Consider the following 21,633-nt stretch of genomic DNA (forward strand, 5'->3'; position numbering starts at 1 on the left):
ATACAAGTATATAATGGTATATGTAAAACAATAATAAGTTGTCAGTCGAATCAAGAGTAAGCCTTATTCATGAAGATGCACTATAAGAGGGGTATACGGAAACGACCTATAAAATGACTTTTGAATGAGTGTCCTTTTCACTCACCACTTATTTGGGTGATGGATTGTCGTTAGCTAAAAGGGTACGTAAATATATTTAAAAATATAACATAAAGTACTAGAACATAAAAAATCCCACTTTAGTTAACTAAAGAAAAATGTCAACTTGTATGCTAATCCATGAAAACACACATCATTTCTTTGTGAGTCGTTAGTGGAGCTTGTGTGGTTAACCGACACAGTAATTTGGGACTACAAAGTATAAATGGCGAGACAATTCAAGCTTATGATTATTAGTGGAATGTGTGTGGTTAACCAACATTTCAATGTGAGATCATAAATGAGAAGAAGGGTGTCACTCGGGTTTGCATGGTTACTTGCATCTTCTTTGTGATCCTCAATATCCCAGTCACAAATGTAAGAGCATAATCTGATATTAATATGCCATTGATAGTTCAATAAATGTCAAGAGATCTAGGAGTTTCATTGTGATTGAAATTGGTAAAGTTCTTTACCTACTAAAATAGAATCGTGATGTGATTACGGCATCCCTTTTCATATTATGAATAAAAAATATAGATCTAATCCTTAATTTAAAATTTGGCTAATAACTAAGGATTGATTCGACTTCTTTAAACTTTGTCTCTTAGGTTAGATGGAAATCGTCTCCCACCTCCTCGCGCACCTTCGAATTCTAGTTCTCTATGTTCTCCATCGGGAATAACTCACTTGCTATGGAATCTTCCCCAATTGAAAAATAGGAAAGATGTCCTTGATAACCCTATCCCTCAAATCAATAATGCATCAACTTTAAATAGGTTGTTATTCCTATGGACATGTAGATTTGTCAAATGACGTATCTTGCATCATTATATCTATGTCCTCGATGTTCCAAAGGATCATTTGTGAACATGTGAACATATTGTAACGTCCCAAAAAATACAAAGATATTATCCATTTTAAAATAAATTATCCAATTAAAGATTTGTTTCAGAAACCATTGAAGAACATTTGATTGACTATAAACCATACATTATCATAGTTAAGTTCACAAACCCGCGAAAACGAATATCTTCGATGCGTATGTACAGTCACGCGAGCTCTTCTCACGAATGAACCGCAAAATGTTTAATCCTAACTGTAAGCATAAATCTTAGTGAGTTCCCCAATATACCATATATTCCATCATATATACAATGCATCCATATAAAGTCCTCAACTCTAGCACCAACCTATCAACATACATACATACATACATACATACATACATACATTCATATACGTATAGAACGTGTTAACGTTATGGTCTTCCCATAGTCTTACATACGGTTGCCATGGTCCTCCCATGGTCTTTTATACAAATGTTATGTTCCTCCCATGGTCTTTCATACAAGTGTCATGGTCCTCCCATGGTCTTTCACACAAATGCCAAAGCCCTTCCATGGTCTTTCATGCAATTGACAGGAGCCAAATCATGGTCTTTCATACATTACAAAAAGTCATATGGAGTCAGAGATCAGATAGAAAGCCGAATAGATGACCCACCCGAGAGCGAACAATCAAACAAGAACACCGCAATAAAGCATTAGACCATGATTTCTCCGGCTATCCAATTTAAACTACATAGAACCGATGTTATCATTACCACATAATTATATAACATAAACTAGCATATTAAATTGCCCTGGAAACTAGCCTTCCCTAGTTACCATGCCATTGAACACTCCTCAGTTAAGTCATTCGCTTGTCAAATATACATAATCCCGATAACTGGCCTTCCCCAGTTACCCTAACCAAACATAACTTCTAACAATATCATACGATCAACAGGCAAGACCCTACCAGTCTAGCATACCAAGACACTAACTGTTCTAAATGTATGTGCACAAGAAGGAGTTATCCTAGTCAACTAGCATACTTGTACCCTAACAGTACCTCTATCTGACCATACAAAGGATATACAATGGGATACATGGCATAGTCTGAAACTCACCAGAACTGAAGAACCGGAGAAGCACATCAACACTCTCACACCTTGCACTGCTCAATCCCGCGAACCGACTGACACCAAAAGTGATAAATCCTTAATCAACAACCCAAAACCTCCAAGTTTGACCCCAATTCAAACTGGCCAAAAGTCAATGGTCAACCAAGCCAACAGCCACCACAACGTGGAGACCTCTTAGCCACGTCGTGGGCATGCCATGACTAAATAGGCGACATGAAGGACATTGCCATGTCGTTGGCCCTCCTTGGCCACGTTGTGGGAATGTCAGGACAACATAATCATGAATCGGCATTCCTCCACGTCGTGGGCCCTCCGTGGCCACATCGTGGTTACTATCAGAAGCCATTTTTTCTCATTAAGGACTTAATCCGTTAAGTCCTTTGCTCCAACTTTCTAGAAGGCTTCCTTGCGCTCAAATGAACCCTGAAAATCCTTACTATATGGACATGCATGGAAAATGCATGTCTCTCCCAAAACTAGGTCAAAATAGGGTAAGAAATGGAGTCAAGACTCCATGCATGACATCAATCAACATGAAAGTATAGATCTGAAACATATGATGACCTAGGGACCTCAATAAGTGATAAAGTTGCCAAATTTGTCAAAACCAACCATTCATATTGTAACGTCCCAAAAATAATGACATAAAATTTTTCGTTTTAAGATTTATAAATTGTTGATATATAACATTCCCATAGAACAAAGGTAATCAAGATTTATCAAAACATCATCAAATCAGAGTAAATCACAGAATGCGTAAACATGTGGTGTGTGCTCTGCAATCATCTTAAGCTCTTCCATTTGAAAACCGAAGCACCTGGAACATAAACTGAAAACCGTAAGCACAAATCTTAGTGAGTTCCCCAAGATAGCACATAATACACATACATGAATCAAATACTGGGCCCCCACCCTCCATCGGGCCTCGCTCGGTCTCGAGTCCCACTCGGCCTCGGGCCCCGCCTGACATCGATCCCTGCTCAGATTATAGATCTGTTAATCACCACGCCCCGCCTGACATTGGGCCCCACCCGATACACACATCATCATATATCCATATAATCATATAAACATATAACCTTAGTAGCCCATGTGATAATCACAAAGACTATAACATACCATACAGTCATCGAGCCCTGCCCGACATCGGGCCTTGCCCAGCAAGCATAAAGACAGATACTAACAACTAGCATATAATATACTTATCAGGCCCCGCCTGGCATTAGGCCTTGCCCGGTAAAAAACCATCATATATCACATGCAAGAGTCAAACATACATCTAGCATCCTAACATATAAACCATGGGCCGACATTGGTGCCTTCGACCCGCTAAACCCATTGATGAGACTCACCTTGCACTGCCGAAACATACATAAAATCCTTGGCTGCTGGATGATAGATCCCTAAACTATCAATATCAAAACAACACCCAATTAAAAATTGGGTTCCAATCCATAACCAAACTCCATACTCGGGGTAAAAAGACCATTTTACCCCTAACCAAGCTTGGTCCAAGACTTAAGGCCCAAACTCACAATCTAAAAAGGCCCAAAAGCCAATTATCCAACCAAGGCCCAAATATGACCTAATTTTCCAAATTGGGCCAAAACCCCTTACATGGGCCTTACCCTAAAGCCCAACCATTTTTCCTAGTCCAAAACCTTTGTACTCAGATGGCTCATTAATAACTCAAACACCCAAGCCCAAAAAGAAAGCCCAATAAACAAAATCCCTCCTAACAGAGTACGCAGGGCGTAGTCAGTTGTACGCTAAGCGTACACGCTATTTGGCTTGTACGCAGCGCGTACAGACTTCTACGCCCAACGTACTTATCCATTAAGCCAACATCTTCCTTAAGCTATTAATGATTAATTCCATAATTCCAAACCACAAATCTGAGTACTAAAAAGTGTCTAGAACCATAAAGTCACTGACTTGGTGACTTTGCATGCCCCAAAAGAACCCAACTTCAAGATAAAGCATTATACTTTCACCAAATGGACACAATCTCATGTATAGGTGATTCCAAACCCTAAAGGATACAACTTTATGAATCTAGAACCTCAGAAACACCAAGAGTGGCAACTCATAGCTCCTGGAGTGGTACCAAACCACTAGATCTCATTCTTGGGGCCAAAAAGGAACCAAAACTCATACATGATGGATCTAAGCCATTGGAGAACAAGATCATAGAGTTTACCTCAAACAAGCTGGAAATGAAGTAGAGAATCATGATCCATAAGCTCTTCCTTGATCAACAACCTTGCACCAAACTCCATCTTCTTGAATATGATCCAAAAACACCAAGATGCACATAATGAGCACAAAAACACCACCATGGAGACTAAGGGACGATTTGGAGGCTGGTAAAGAGGCCAACCCTAAAGACTTAATGCGCTTATATAAGGTACAACATCAAAAATTAGGGTTTTCCTTTACCCCTCATACGCCCCGCGTACTCCTCGTACACCCAGCATACGAGGTCTCGCACCCCCGATCCAACCCTCGCAGTACGCTACGCGTACACTCTATTACGCCTCGCGTACCATCTTTCGCATCAATACGCCTCGCATACCATCTTTCGCATCAGTACGCCCCGCGTACTAGGGTTTCCTCTTAAACCCTTAAGCACTCCGAAGACCATAACTTCTTCATTATAACTCTGATTTCGATGATCCTTATATCCACGAAAAGGTAACAAGAATCTCTATGCTTTAATCAACTCATACCTGCCTTACAATACCCTGAACAAACATCTAATTTCCATAAAAGCCCGAGCTGACATATTACCAAAATACCATTTGGCTCCAAAGCATAAACCGAATACCCGGATCATCCCAAATGCTTAATCCACCCACAAAATGAGTCCAAATCTCAATTCTTCAAGGGTCCTAAGTCTGCTAATACCCAATCCTTGATCACCACCCCGAAATGAGAAATTATTCGAAACAGGGCGTTACAACTCTCCCCCACTAAAATTAGATTTCGTCCTCGAAATCATTCCTTACCATCCCCAGCACATCAAACAACCTGAGCAACACGGCCACAACCTCGGGCATACCACAGGCTTCCCAAGACAACCGTAACCAACACTAGCAGGGCTCTCTAACCCCGAAGGTGAACGAATCCTCTCTCCACCCGAAAATAATCCCTTGCAAAATAACCACATCTACCCAATCAAAAATCTGAAGTCTCGAGATGATCTGACTCCCTGACAGACCGCCCATACTGAACCATTACTAAATCCATTCCACTTATCTCTCATCTGACTACTCAATTGCTGATAACTTGAGGTTCTTACTAGAAAATAGAATCACGGACCAATTATTGCTGCAGAACACTCATACTTGACAGAAGGCTCAGATAATCCTTCGAGTAGAACACTCATACCTGAAAGAAGGCTCATATAATCCTTCTAGACAATAAGGAACTGATCTCGGACAGGGTAAGAGGTGAAAGCACAATACCCTTTCGGATTTGAATTCTGAGATGAACTTCATAACATACTTTTTTATACAGATTCAGAGATGAGATCAAACAAAATACCAATGTGACTATATTGGTCATGAAATTCCACAGATTGAGTGAGTTGTACAACTTAAGACTAGAAGAAGTGGTTAGACAAAAAGACACATAAAACGATCCTATTTATTCCGCGAGGAAAAGATTATGAGATGAAAAACAATTGTGATTTTGGAATTGTTTCACTTCCTGATGATATCATCAGAGAGTGCAAGCCTCTTGAAAGAATTGAGGATCAGGAAACATCATACCCATTTTGTTCAGAAAACCATTGAATTTGCTTTCGTCCAATGCCTTAGTAAAGACATTAACAATTTCATCATCAGTTGGAACAAAAATAAGTTCAATGTTTCCTTTTAAAACATGATCTTTAATGAAATGGTAACGTATATCAATGTGCTTCGTCATGGAGTGCTGAATTGGATTGTGTGAAATCGTAATGGCACTTTGAGAATCACAATAGATTGGAATTTGTGGAGCTGGTAACCATAATCCAAGAGCTGTGATTTCAACCAAAGAACTTAAGAGGTGCAATTAGCAGCAACAATGTATTTCGCTTCGGTTGTTGAAAGTGCATTGCAGTTATGTTTCTTAGATGACCAGCTAACCAATCTTCCACCGAAAAATTTACTGCCACCATATGTGCTTCTTCTATCCAATTGAAGACCACCATAGTTCAAATCGAAATATGCTTGTAGGAGGAAAATCTCATTTGCAGGGTACCAGATTCCGAGACTCTTTGTACCTTTGAGATATCAGAATATTTGCTTAACAGCCAAAAGATTAGACATCTTTAGATTGACTTGAAATATGGAACACAAACATGTGGAGAACATGATGTCCGAACGACTTGCTGTTAGGTAGAGTAGCGACCCAATCATTCCCCTATACTTCTTTTCATTGACAGCAACACCTGATGGGTCCGAGAAGATCTTGTGTCTGAAACCCATAGGAACCTTGGCAAACGAACAAGTGTCCATCGAATATTTTTTGAGAAGCTCGGAAATATATTTTTCTTGGTGAATAAAGATTCCTCTGTTGGTCTGTTTTACTTGGAGACCTAGGAAGAAACTTAGTTCACGATTCATGCTCATTTGGAATCAGCTAACCATTAACTTGGCAAAATCAGCTACCATTGATGAATCCGTGGATCCAAAAATGATATCGTCAACGTAGATTTGGACCAACATGAGATGTTTTCCATTTGATCTTCGGAACAGGGTTGGATCGAGAATTCCTCTTTGAAAACCAGAACGCTTGAGTAAGTCGGTGAGAGTCTCGTACTAGGCGCGAGGAGCTTGCTTGAGGCCGTAAACAGCTTTTCGGAGTTTGTAGCAATAGTTCAGATAAGAAGGATTGACAAAACTGGGAGGTTGTTGGAGATAGACTTCGGTATCAAGTTCACCATTATGAAAAGCACTCTTAACATCAATTTGGTAAACTTTAAAGCCTTTATGAGATGCATAAGCAAGAAAGATTATGATGGCTTCAAGACGGGCAACATGAGCAAAGGTCTCGTCATAATCAAGTCCTTCAATCTATGTGAATCCTTTGGCCACCAATCTTGATTTCTTTCGAATGATAACTCCAGCATCGTCTAGTTTGTTTTGGAACACCCATCTCGTACCAACAATAGGGTGATCATGAGGAGGAGGGACGAGAGTCCACACTTCATTTCGGTCAAATTCTGCCAATTCTTCTTGCATGGTTTTAATCCAGTCAGTATGTTTAAGTGCTTCCTTGATGGATTTTGGTTCAACCATGTAGATAAATGCCGAGAAATGACATTCGTTTTGGATGTTAGTGGCAGAGCGAGTTTGAATACCGGCGTTTAGATTTCCAATAACTTGGTTGGGAGGATGATCCTTGGTCCAGATGTGTAGTATCGGAAGCTCTTTTGCAAAGGATGATCCGACATCAAGGATGAGGTTGTGTTGCTCCCCCTGAACAACTTGAATTTGAGGATGATGCTCCCCCTGAACTTCTGAACCGAAGATATCAGCATCATTTTCGTCTGAAAAGTCAAAGAAGTTGACGTTGCCGTCGTTGTTGTCCAGAATAGGATCGAATTCAGCAAATTGATCCGCTGCATCTTGGAATCCTTCAACTTTTATTTCAAGAGAGGGAAAACCATTCTCCCCCTCAACCTGACAAGGTTGAACTGGTTCGGAATCAAATGGAGGAAATGTGGGTGTCGGACCAGAAACATTTTGTGAGATTGGAGCTATAACTAATGAGGATTGTCTTCATCGAGATTTCGAATCAATAGTTGTTTCTGATCGTCCGAACATGGTTTCAAAATCGACTTCATGAATTATTTGAGGATTCAGACATCCTGGCGATGGAGCATCGGACTTCATGATGTGGGTTGTGACATGGTTTGGGCCCGAACATAGTTGTCATCGAAGGTGACATCAAAGCTTTCTTCAATAACACGAGTTCGTCGATTCAGAACCCGGTAAGCTTTTGATTTTGCTGAGTATCCAAGAAAGATTGCTTCATCGGCTTTGGGCTGAAATTTCCTAAGCTGATCACGATTGTTTTTGATAAAGCATCGACAGCCAAAGACATGCAGAAAGGACATACTTGGCTTACGACCATTCATCGCTTCGTACAATGTCATATTGAGGCGTCGATTGATGATGCTACGATTCTGAGTGAAGCAAGCAGTGGACACGGCTTCAGCCCAGAGATAATGTGGAAGATTTGCAAAATTGAGCATCGATCGAGCAGCTTCACTAAAGTTCGGTTGCGTCTTTCAACCACACTGTTTTGTTGAGGGGTGTAGGGAGCTGAGAAATTGTGGACAATACGTTTCTCAGATAGGAATTTCTCAATGGTGACATTGGTAAACTCCAAACCATTATTACTTCGGATTCGACGAACATGTAGTTTCACTAGAACTTCAATTCCTTTAATGAAAGTAATAAGTTCCGAGGCGGTTTCTGACTTGAGCCTGAGGAAGAAAACCGAGGTGAACCTTGTAAAATCGTCCACAATCACAAGAATGTATTTCTTGTGATGTAGACTTTCTACAGTTGAGGGTTCACACAGATCTATATGAAACAGTTCTAACGGTTTTAAGATTGATTTTTCGATTATGATAGGATGACCTTTCTTAGATTCCTTCCCACATCCATAGGCAGCACAAAGAGGATTGTTTTCGAACTTGAGGAGACGCATACCTCTGACCATTTCACCAGAACCAAGATCATTCATATATTGAAAGTTTAGATGAGCAAGCCTTCGATGCCATAACCAACTGATATCAGGAACTGCCTTTGAGAGTAGACAGAGTTGAGGCTTGCCAACGATCATGTTGATGTCAAGAGGATACATGTTCTTTTTGTGATTTGACTTGATCATACATTCTTTCCGGTCTTCGGACATGACATAGTTGTGTTTCTTGCAGAATTCAACTCGACGATTTGCATCAATAAGTTGAGCCATATTGATTAGGTTATGCTTCAGGTCAGCTACGTATGCCACGTTTGAGATGAAGAAGTTTCCATTGGTGAGGATGCCATAACCTCGGATCTGAGAGTTGGAGTTGTTGTCATACGTCACATAGTCAACATTTGGTGAGAGTTTGAGATCACGCAGAAAATCTTTCTGCCCAGTCATGTGCATGGAACAAGCACTATCAATATACCATATTGTATCTTATTCCGAAGCACGTGAGCGCCTGCAAAAATTAGTGATTTTTGGAGTTTTTAGGCTCTGAGTTAGGTTTTGGGACTTGGGCACGGGCTTTGGACTTTGGTAGTGACTTTTGAGCAACAGATATCTCGAAGGGAATGTTCCGAGATCCTTTGGGAAAGAAGCAAAATGCTAAAGTCTTTTCATTGATCCAGAAATCATATTCAACAATAGGTTGTTTCAGAACAACTTTTCTCGTACCGACTGTTTTTGAAGTTGTAGGAATCACAGTGTTACTTGAAGTTGCAAAATCTTTTTCAATACTTTTAGCTCTCCACTCAGATTTTTGGTTTGAATTATTTGAAAATGTTCGAGTGACAGTGTTTTTTAACAAAACGTTCTTTGTTTACTGATTTTGATGGTACATTCGGTTTTGAAAGTTGTTGAGGTTTGAAAATCGTACCATCAGATTTAGCAATGAAAACAGAGGAAACAGTCCGAGGAGAGTTATTTCTTGTGGGACAAGTATCAACAGTCTTTTTCAGAATGGGACTGACAGCTTTGTTTTGAACTTCCGAATATGAGGAATGGATGGCCTTTTAAGAATCTTAACAGGCGCAAATGTTTTATGGTTCCTAGTGGTCGGGCTTACAGTCAGAGATACTTTCTTTTTGGAATTCTCAATGAACCTGGAATCTTCTCTTAACCTAATTTCCTTTTTGAGTGCATTGTTGGTTTCTATCTTAGGATCGACAACATCTTTTTTATTTAATGAAGGTTTCTTCCTGGAGTCAGATGATGACTTGGAAGTTTGACCAACATATGGGTTGTTAAACTTAGGTTTGATTGGCACTAAGGTGGTTTTTGAGATCACTTGAGAGTCTGAAACACAAGAATCAGATGAATTATCACTTAAGGTTTCTACATCAACGTCATTATCTAAGGATGCCCAAACAAAATCTGATCTATCAGAGTCATGTCTAGTTGTCTCCGGAATAATTTCCTGAATAAGGAAATTGTTAGGAGGATTGTGGTTCGGAATTTGAAATACGGTGTTGGGAATGCTGGGAGAAAATTCCGAGGTCTGATTCGGGTCCAGGGGTATCAGAGGCGGAAGAGGTGTGGAATCAGGACATTTGAAAACTATTGGTTGAAACTCAGGAATCAGGGAAAAATTTGTCTGAGGTCTCATGAAGGGGTGACAAAGGTGAAACACGAGTATTCGAATGTTTGCGGTTCGGAATGTCTCCCATAAAAGTTAGTTTATGTAAATTCTTCAAGGGACAAGCAATTGGTTTCGAAAACTCGCTTCCGAGACCAGGTGCTTTGGACCAAGGATGACGAAATTTGTGAGTCATCTTTTCATTTGCTTCAAGAATATCTATGGAATGATGTAAAACATCAATTTTGGCATTTAGACGTTTGTTATCAGAAATTAAAACATTCCTTTCAGAATAAGTGATTTCACATTTGTCTTTAAGAATGATACATTCATCTTTTGACATTACAAGTTCCTGTTCTAAAGACTCTATTTTAAGCTTCTTATCCTCGAAACGTAATCTAAGACGACTTAATTTACTCTCCATCTTCTCACTGACTTCTATGACAGACTCATAGGCTTTGTAAATGATGTTCATATCTGATTGGATATGGGTTAGATATGGTTCACAAAGAGATAAATCATAATTATTTTCAGTAGTCATAGATTTTACCTGTTGAACGATGCTTCTGTCGGGAGGGTCGTTGGTCGCCATGTAGTAGTAGTTCGGTTCATCATCATAATCTTCCTCTGATTCAGATGACCAGTAGTCTTCATCACATTCGATGGTTTGTCAGGCCATAAGACACATGTTTCTATCAGTACCCACATCATCTTTATCTCCAGATGACCAATATCCTTCCACATCTCTCGACAAAGTGATAACGAATGCTTTCTCACTAGCAGCCATCTCTTGGGCTCGACGTGCATAATATGCAGAGTCCTTGATCTTGGGTTTTTGTGGCGCTTCAGCCAAGAAGTCTTTGGCAAAGTGGTTTTCATGACCACACTTGTGACAAACAATCTTAGGTTTGTCTGTCTTCGGAGTCTCGTAGGATTCGGAGGAGTGATTTTTTGTCAGAATGTTTGCCTTGTATACATGTGGATTCTCGGAAGGTTTAGGAAATGGTTGGGGATTACTTTGATGAGGAGCTTGCAAACGGTTGTGGTATGGTTTGTGAGTTGGATTGAAAGGATGCTTAGATTTCATAGAGAGTAAAGCAAACTCTTGTTGAAAACGTAGTTCGGAGTCCATTGCTTCAGGGTCGAGGTCTCCATCAAACTGATAGTTTGAACTAGCAAGAGCATGTAAAGTTGGTGGAGAGGGTTGAACAGGTGGAATAGATGGGATAACAACTTTGAATGGGTCCGAAACAGAGGGGTTCGAGACGTGAGGATCGAAAGAACTAACAAGAGCAAGAGGACCTCCTGAGAGTTCTCTTAAGGTTTGTGCAACATTTGATTCATAACCTTGAAGCTCGTCAAACAGCTGGTAAAGCTTTAGTTTCTTCAGATATCCATTACTCTAAAGACACGATTTCATGTTTCCCCATCCTTTACCAAGACCATTTATGAACTTGAGATTGTATTCTAGTTGAGTTCGGACAATCCCATGAGCTGTCATGTTGTTGACGACGATTCGGTATCTGTTAGAGGCCGAGGCAACTGATTCACCGGGAGTTGTGGTGAAAGTATTGAACTCGTTGACGACGGAAGTCAAACGCTTATCCTTCATGTTTTCTGATCCCTGATCCCTCGAACAGGTCTTGGAGAGTGTCCCAAATCTCTTTAGCAGATTTGAACAACTTAATGTGCTCAAAGAGAGAAGGAGGAACACCGAACACCATTTCGGAAAATGCAATTTGATCTACATGCAATTTCTCGATGTCATCAGCAGTGAGAGGTGCTTAACGCTGTTCATCCCATCCCATGAGAGTTGCAGCAACATCTCTCACATTTTGTCTCACAGGAACATGTGGACCTTCTTTAACGGATCTCCAGATAGCTTCACCTTTTTCCTTACCAAGTAAGAACCTTTCCATTCCGACTTTTCAGTCATCATACTCTTCAACAATTAGCAATGGGGCACGAAAAGGGCAACCCACGCTATTTTCTATTTGCATTGAATACATTTGTTGAGAATTAGGAGCAGCCATTGAATCTAAGATATTATAGCAGAAGCGGTATATAGAAGAACTTTTATCCTGAACACAGAAATGATTGAAATACCAAGGTAAATTCGAATCAACTATAATTTGTTCTTATGGATGCAAAGGACAACCACGTCGTAAGCATCCATGCACCATGTCGTGGCGAATGTTTTTTTCTTCAAAAACCATACCTTTGACTCCTTCAGGTCACCAACTGATCCATTATGCAAAACGGGTGTTACAATGCTCAAGGCCAAAATGGTATACCATCTTTATGCTAAAGGCCAAAAGGGACGGGGGCCAACTATGTGCTAAAGGTTGGGGGCAGCTTTATGCTGAAGGACAAGGGGGCGGACCAACTTCATGTTGAAGGACATGTTTGTATGCGTTGTATGTATATTGTTGTATATGGTATTTTAGGGAACTCACTAAACTTTATACTTACAGTTGTGGATTAAATGTTTTTCAGGTACTTATCAAATCGCAAAGGCGGGACTCTACACACACTAGCAAATTTATGATTTAAGATTTCACGTTGTTTTATTTATAACTATGATTGTTTATTATAGTTTATGAAGAAATGGATTTACATTTAATATATATTTATGAAAATGGGTGTTTATTTTGTGAGTACAAGAATCAATGCGCAAGGACAAGGTTTGAAAACTCAAACCTTGAGTTAATCTTAAAGATCAATGTCTGCTCTTAATTCATGTTCCAGTCGAGTCTGGTAATACCAGTCGAGACATGAATGAAATATTCAACAAAGTACTCAATATTAATTGAAGTTAATACCAGTCACGACATGAATGAAATATTCAACAAAGTACTCAATATTAGTTGAAGTAAACAAGGAGTATAATCAATGTAAAGACACTAAATGAACAAGAAGAATGTTGTGAAAGATATTGACTTGAGATAAAAGTGAAAGAGAGTTAATGAGAATATTTTCTATCTTTTGAGTAACAACCATATTTTTTATTTTTCATCATATTCAAAATACTCATTAAATACGCTAAGGAGGTACATCGTACAAACTTTGGAAACATTCCTAGGACTGAGCTTCTGACAACTGATTATATAAAAGATACAAAAAGATAAGTCCTATAAAACGTTACATCATAAATAAGACAAGAAACATTAAATGCTCAAACAGACAATCTAATATCGGATCATCACATCATCTCGGAATGATCTCCATCTCGCACTCCATCTCTATCTCGGACTTCATCAATCTCGGAAACTGCTGACCTCGGATCTTCATACTTGTGATTGCTAGAGGTTCACTTTTCATGTTTCAACATACTCTATTTTAAAATGAAAAAATTATTATGAAAATCAAGACGTTACATTAAAGTAGTACCATTATTATATACATATTATGGAAATTGTTTCTTATGAATAGTGAACTTCCACAATTTTTGTCTATTTTAGTCCCTGGACTTTATGTTGTTTTTTTGGCAGAATTGGTCCCTGTATTTTGGCAACTTTGGTCCTCATTTTTTAGCCATTTTGACACTTTTGGTTATATATATATATATATATATATATATATATATATATATATATATATATATATATATATATATATATATATATATTATGGAAATTGTTTCTTATGAATAGTGAACTTCCACAATTTTTGTCTATTTTAGTCCCTGGACTTTATGTTGTTTTTTTGGCAGAATTGGTCCCTGTACTTTGGCAACTTTGGTCCTCATTTTTTAGCCATTTTGACACTTTTGGTTATTATATATATATATATATATATATATATATATATATATATATATATATATATATATTATGGAAATTGTTTCTTATGAATAGTGAACTTCCACAATTTTTGTCTATTTTAGTCCCTGGACTTTATGTTGTTTTTTTGGCAGAATTGGTCCCTGTACTTTGGCAACTTTAGTCCTCATTTTTTAGCCATTTTGACACTTTTGGTTATCGTAATCGATATTTTTACATTTTTTAGGAACCTTTTAATATTTAAAGTTTGTTCATAAAACTTTAACGGTTTGACAACTTTGATCCCTTTTCTATTTAGGAACCTTTTAATATTTAAAGTTTGGCCCCAAAACTTTAACGGTTTGACAAATTTAACGGTTTGACAACTTTGGTCCTCATTTTTTAGCCATTTTGACACTTTTGGTCCTTGTAATTGATATTTTTACATTTTTTAGGAACCTTTTAATATTTAAAGTTTGGCCACAAAACTTTATCGGTTTGACAACTTTGATCCCTTTTCTATTTAGGAACCTTTTAATATTTAAAGTTTGGCCACAAAACTTTAACGGTTTGACAACTTTGGTCCTCATTTTTTAGCCATTTTGACACTTTTGGTCCTTATAATCGATATTTTTACATTTTTTAGGAACCTTTTAATATTTAAAGTTTGGCCACAAAACTTTAACGGTTTGACAACTTTGATCCCTTTTCTAGTTAGGAACCTTTTAATATTTAAAGTTTGGCCACAAAACTTTAACGGTTCGACAACTTTGATCCCTTTTCTAAAAACTTGCTAATTCCTACCGCTTTAATTCTTTAGCCATTTTGATACTTCTGGTCCTTGCAGTCAAAACTTTTACATTTTTTCATAAAAACATGAACAAAACGGTCCGGGGCAAAGCCCGGGCTTGTTATCCTTGCACTTTCTACGTCTGTCATATTTATCGATTCGGAAACAACATTGAAAGCTTCTGGCCCCCGCGTAGCGGGGGTAACCTTTCTAGTTAGTATTAAAAGAATTTTGTTTTTTGCTTCCAAAAAAATTGAAGGAATTTGAATGCAAAGATCTTAAGTTGTGTTGTAGTCGTCTTGAAGTCGCACTTAAGTATGGTCAATGATTAGATATTGACCCCAATGAACTTTTCTAGATTTAAAGTTGGTTGATGAGTTCTTACTAAGTGAAACTATTAACCCTACTGATGCTTTAAAATATATGAAAAAATTCGGTTGTTTTCTTAATGCAATTAATACATAGAGTCTTGCTGACTATTCTAGTAATTTTTGCATCAGCAGAAACAAGTTTCTTAAAATTAAAGTTGCTAAAGTCCTACTTACCGTTCACAATGTCAAAAGAAATACTTAATGGCTTGGAAATGAATGTTATTTAAAAAATGTATTTGAGAGTATAGATTATGAAGAGTTGATGTACAACTTTGCTTCTAAGAATGCTATGAGAGTATCGTGATTCATGTATGTAACTACGTAAGATTAGACTTTATATTATCATTTTTTATTGTATTTCTAACAATTATCGATTATCATACTATTAATGAATTTTCCTTATATATAAAAAAATTGAGTAAATTACACGAATGGTCCCTATGGTTTGGGGTACTTTGCACGCTTGATCCCTAACTTATTTTTTTAACTCGGAAGGTCCCTAAATTTTGTTTTTGTTACGCGTTTGTCCCTACTATTTGTTTTTGTTATGCGATTGGTCCCTGTCTTACCTAAAAAGACTATTATTTAAATAGTGAAAAATGGTGGGATATGTAAGGTAAGGTGAGGGAGTGTAGTTGAGGGTCTGATTATTTAAATAAATTAAAAAATCAAGGGAAAAATAGTCTTTTTAATTAAGTCAGGGACCAAACGCGTAACAAAAACAAACAGTAGGGACCTTCCGAGTTAAAAAAATAAGTTAGGGACCAAACGTGCAAATTACCCTAAACCATAGAGACTATTCGCGTAATTTACTCAAAAGAATTATGTTTAGGGGCCCAATTTTATTTTTTCACACTTAAAATCAACGAGACGCCCCTGTAAGGAGTATTCAAGAGTTAGCAAGCGATGTGCATTTTTTACGACTCAATTTTAATTTTCACACAGTACCCTCAAAATCAATGAGACGGCCCTAGTTGACTTGTTGGGTGGTTGTTGAAATAATTGAAGGATGATGAGGAAAAAGGAAGAGCATTCCGGTAAAGAGAGAGAAAAAAATAATGGAATTATAATGTTTTTTACCTACTAACATGTTACAATTACTTGCTTAGAGGATGTGGTACAGGCCCGTTATAGGGGCGTTATCCCCGCCACGTCTCCCAAAACGACGGTATAACACTAGCTACACCACCCCCTTTCTCGTTAGGGGTGGGGGGGGGAGGGTAAGGGGCTTCCGGTCATAAGGACAACGAGATGAAACATGAAATTTGATTGGCTATTCGTTTTTTGATTGACTATTCATTTTTTTGGCCATTTGGGTTTGAAGAAATATTAAATTAAAATTAACTAATTTTTTTACCTATAAATACATAATATCCACCATTTTCAATTCATACAATTCCCCTCATTCTCCATATCTCTATAATTTCAAAACTTTTCAAAAAAAAATTATGGATCCTTTCGACTTATCCGACGATGACAGTGACGATATATTCATCACTATGATGTACAAGTATTGCACCAATGGGCTACTACAACCAGACCCAACCCCTCCAATAACAAGCCGTGTGATGTTAAATAGAAATCGTGAGGAATGACACGAACGTCTACATCGCGATTACTTTGCGGATAATTATGTATACGGGTCAAAGGAGTTCAAAAGAAGATTTTGATTGAGCAGGAATGTGTTCCTACAGATCGCCAATGCCTTGGAAAGTTGGTATCGTTTCTTTAATTTTAATACATATTTACTATATCTTTATACAAAATAAATACAAATTTAATACATTTTTAATACATATTTTCAGTGTTGTAAAAATCGTCCAAGGCGGTGCCTAAGCGCTAGGCGGCCTCCTACCGTCTACGATTAATGCTAGTCGGTCGAGTTAGGCAGAGTCAGTCCTGGATGGTCATGGGCGGTTGTAGGCGGTCTAGACGGTCTAAGCCTATAAAAAGTCAGATAGTCAAAATTTTCAAAAAAAAATCCTTTTAGTCAAATTTATGATATTTGGTGACTAAATTATGATGATTGATGACTAAGACTAATAAAAAGATCCCCAATTTGTCTAAAAATTATTATACACGATGATTTAAAGTTTAGACTACTGAATATGTCAAAGTTTTATGGTTATTTACTTATTTTGTTAGGATATAATTAATACTTAATTTTTAAAAAATAAATTCTATTACAATTAAAGGTCTCCGCCTAGGCGCCCATTAATCCCTACCTAGACCGATTAGTCTCTTAACTCTAGTCGAGCGTCCGACCACCGCCTAGCGACTTTTACAACCTTGCATTTTTTTCAATTGAGATATGATGCTAGAGGTATGCGGGGATTCACAACATTGCAGAAATGTGATGCGGCCATTCGTTAAATGGCTATGGGCGAGTCACCCATACCATGGACGATTATATGTGAATGTCCAAAAGAATTGCGAGAGAAAGTTTGTATAGATTTTCAAAAGGTGTTGTTGAAACATTCGGAGATGTATATTTGCAGAAACCTTCGTTGCATGATATGCAAGAACTTCATGTGGCACATAAAGAAAGACATGGGTTTCTCGGAATGCTTGGAAGCATTTATTACACACACTGAAAATGGAAAAATTGTCCAGTAGCATGGAAATGGCAGTATGCAAGTGGTTTTCATGGACCGCCTTCGTTGATTTTAGAGGTTGTTGTTTCTCAAGATTTATGGATTTGACATTCATTTTCTGGGGTTGCGGGTTCCAACAACGACATCAACATTCTTGATCAGTCGTCAATATTCGATGAAATTTTGTCAGGAAAGGCATTGGATGCTCATTTCAAAGTGAATGGAAACGAATTCAAGTTTGGATATTACCTTACGGATGAAATATATCCTCCGTATTCCACATTCGTGACGGCATTCCGACACCCGGTTGAAGAAAGAGATAAATTATTCAAGAGAAGACAAGAATGAACACGTAAGGATGTGGAACATGTTTTTGGAGTTCTAAAGTCGAAGTGGCACATAGTTTAACATGCGGCACGACCATTAGACTTAGAAACTCTACGATATATCATGTATGTATGTATCATAATACATAACATGGTAGTAGAAGATAAAGGACGAAATATTACACACTATATCCTAACGGAGCCCAAACACAATCAATTTTAACTAGGAACAACATAATATTTGCATAGAGTCGTTGACATTCATGACACAAATAAACACAGACAATTTCGAGAACACTTAACGGATTATATATTCGACGGTAACGATGATAAATAGCGTTGTTTTTAGGAAAAATAAATTATGTATTTTTTTTGTCTTGTAATGTTTTTTTGTTAATAAATTTGGATGATATGTCTAATTTAAATGCTATATTTTTTTATGTTGTTAAATATTATGTTTTATAAAAATGTATTTGTTTTAATAAAAATAACTCAAAAAAAATGATGACATAGAAATTAATAGATGTTATAACATAGTGACAATTTCCCCGATTGGTGTTATAACACCATGTGGCATGTGAGCAGTGACGAAAAAAAAAACAAATTAAGATGGACTTTGAAAATCTTAATTATACATATACTTTTTTTTTGCCAAAAGTATTATGTAGTTCACTTAAAATATTTAAGGTAGTTTGTAATTTAAATTTCTATATAATCTTTTATAAAAATAAAGAAAATATAGTCTCTATCTGACATGACACAAAAATGATGTTATAACATGTTACCTAATATTTAAAATATCATTTCATTCATGTTACAACGATGCTTAATTGTCATTTCATTCCTCAAAAAATATAAGAGTTGGTTGGGTGTTGATGACCCTTAAATTTAAAAATGTATTAGCGACATAACCATTAATTCAAAAAAAAAAGTTATTATATTAATGATGAGTTTTAATGTACGTTGTAGTCTGGTTGCTGTAGGATAGTGTTCGTCGTATATTAGCCACAAGATAATGTTCGTCACATACTAGCCACAGACTATATCACTTATTTGTTGTATACATAATTAATAAATATAAATAGCAATATCGTGGAATTCTATCAATTCTTAACGCGGAGAACATGGATTCGGTCCCTTGTCAATAAATGCGGCGCTCTTTAATTATGTTGCGATTGAGTCCCTTGTCTTCGCAAGATATTCATATTACACCTAAAAGGTTGATGGAAGAGCTCCACACTTGTCGGCCGGAGTCGATTTAGCTTCAGGCGCACGCCGGCAACGGCGATCCACACAAGCACCGGTTATGAAAATACGACGTGTTTTCAAACGTCTGCAAGTCACCACCTTGAGGTATCTGTCCACACATCCTATTGTAACTCACGTTAAAGTACTGAAAATTTAATCCCGTTAACATCGCCGGAAGACTCCCATAAATCTTGTTGTGATTCAGATCCAACGACGTCAAGCTAGCAGGAAACTCTACCTCCGAGATGTTAAACTGGAAGCTGTTCCTCGAAAAGTCAGCTGTTTGAATCGTCTTGTTTGTTCCAAAAAACATGCTTATGTCACCTGTGAGTTGGTTTCTTGAAAAATCGATCGTCGAGAAATTTAAGTAGCCTAATGATTTGGGTATTGTTCCGGTGAGCTGGTTATGTGACAGGTAAAGGTCAGGGACGTTTCCGGTGAATGTCCCAAATGATTCAGGGATGACTCCAGTGAGTTTATTCCTGTCCAGGTGTATGGCGTTTAAGTTCTTCAGCGTTGCAAGCTCCGGCGGGATAGATCCGGTGAGATCATTGAATGCCAAATCGAGGAAATTTAAGTTTGTGAGCTTGCTAAGGAACGAAGGGACGGGACCTGATAGATTAGTCCAGCTAAGTCTGAGCATGGTGAGGTGGGTGAGTTTAGTAATGGCCGACGGGATTTCTCCGGTGAGGTTAGTGAGTTTTCGTAACACCAAGGTTTGGAGATAGGGGAGATCGCCGACTTCATCTGGGATTTGGCCGGAGATGTTGCCGGAGAAGATGGTGAGGGAGATGATACGGCTGGTGTTTGCATCGCATTCCACATTGTACCATTTACAGCAATCTAAAGTCTTCTGCCAAGAGGCCAAATGGTAGGGATTTCCGAAGGATTTCTTGATTTTGAAGAGGACTTTTTCGTCATCTTTGTTGCAGCGTTGGGAGCGGGATAGGGTGGGGAGGGAGAGAAGGAAGACAAAAGTAATGGTGAAGAAGATTGATTTAATCATTTTAGGGATATGTTTTTTTGTGTGATATTTGTTTTCTGATTTAAATGTGTATTTATAGATTTTGAAGAGGCAAAATACAGTACGTCTGTTTACTGTTTATCTGAAAAACAATTCATTTTTAATTATTCTTTATGTTTATTTTGGTTTTGATTTACGCCCGTTGTTTTTAGATATTGGAAATTTGGTACACAAACGGACTTCCAATGTATTTCTCCGTGGTTACTACTGTTTATTAATCATTTATTTTCGACTTAAATTAATATAAAAGGTTAGTATAAACCAAAACAGTTAAAAAAAACTTTCGCTATTAAATAGGCATCATTTTTGCAACATTTTTTTACGTAGTTATTTTTACTTTTACTTTGTTAGATGAATGATTATTTCAATATTTTACATATGGACCTTTTTTTGAAATATTTCCTGAAAACAGGGATCATTTTTGTCAATTTTAAAAAATAACAGAGGCACCATTTCGGTAATTTTGTATAAGATGATTATATATAGTTTTGTAATTTTTTACACATGGACCATTTTTGAAGTTGTTTCTCAAAAAAGGGACTATTTGTGGCATTTTGGAAAAGTTACAAAAAGGGACCATTTCGATCTCTTTAAAAAATAGTACAGAGGGACCAGTTTTGTGAATTTGCATTAGATGAGGATAGTTTCTGTAATTTTTGACCCATGAACCTGAAGTAGTTTTTCAAAAGACTAAATTACACCAATGGTCCTTTAGTTTTATAGTTTTTTCCTGAAGTGTTTCTTATAAAACTTTTTCCCATGAGATGGTCCCTACGGACCGAACCTTACACACAAATGGTCTTTACCGTTAATGTCTGTTAAGTTGAAACAATTTTAGATAATGACTATTTATGTCATTTTTTGAAACTTACTTAAGGATCATTTGTGAAATTTTACACAAGGACCATTTGAAATATTACAATTTTAGTCTCTTATTTTTTTATTTTTCCATTTGCGGCCGTCATTTTTCACAACTTTGTTATTATATATCTTTTAAGTATATAAACAAAATTTTGAACCCTAAACGGGAGTGGGAGGTGTGATCGTGTGAAGACGAAGAGTTGGGAGGAACGAAAGGTGTATGCAAAA

General features: G+C 37.5%; 1 protein-coding gene across 1 annotated transcript; it reads right to left on the reverse strand.

Moving 5' to 3' along the window:
- Positions 1-19,186: 19,186 nt before the first annotated feature.
- On the reverse strand, positions 19,187-20,562 carry LOC145137742 (polygalacturonase inhibitor-like). The gene has a single exon (XM_079071882.1). It carries the CDS (start codon positions 20,524-20,526, stop codon positions 19,537-19,539), a length of 990 nt encoding a protein of 329 aa, XP_078928008.1. The 5' UTR covers positions 20,527-20,562; the 3' UTR covers positions 19,187-19,536.
- Positions 20,563-21,633: the final 1,071 nt, after the last annotated feature.

This window comes from Lactuca virosa, chromosome 9 (genome assembly GCF_052849685.1).
Source record: "Lactuca virosa cultivar CGN04683 chromosome 9, Lactuca_virosa_CGN04683_v6, whole genome shotgun sequence".
Classification (NCBI taxonomy): Eukaryota; Viridiplantae; Streptophyta; class Magnoliopsida; order Asterales; family Asteraceae; genus Lactuca; species Lactuca virosa.

Excerpts from the sequence above, each read along its gene's own strand:
- LOC145137742 (XM_079071882.1), bottom strand. The coding sequence starts at position 20,526 with ATGATTAAATCAATCTTCTTCACCATTACTTTTGTCTTCCTTCTCTCC.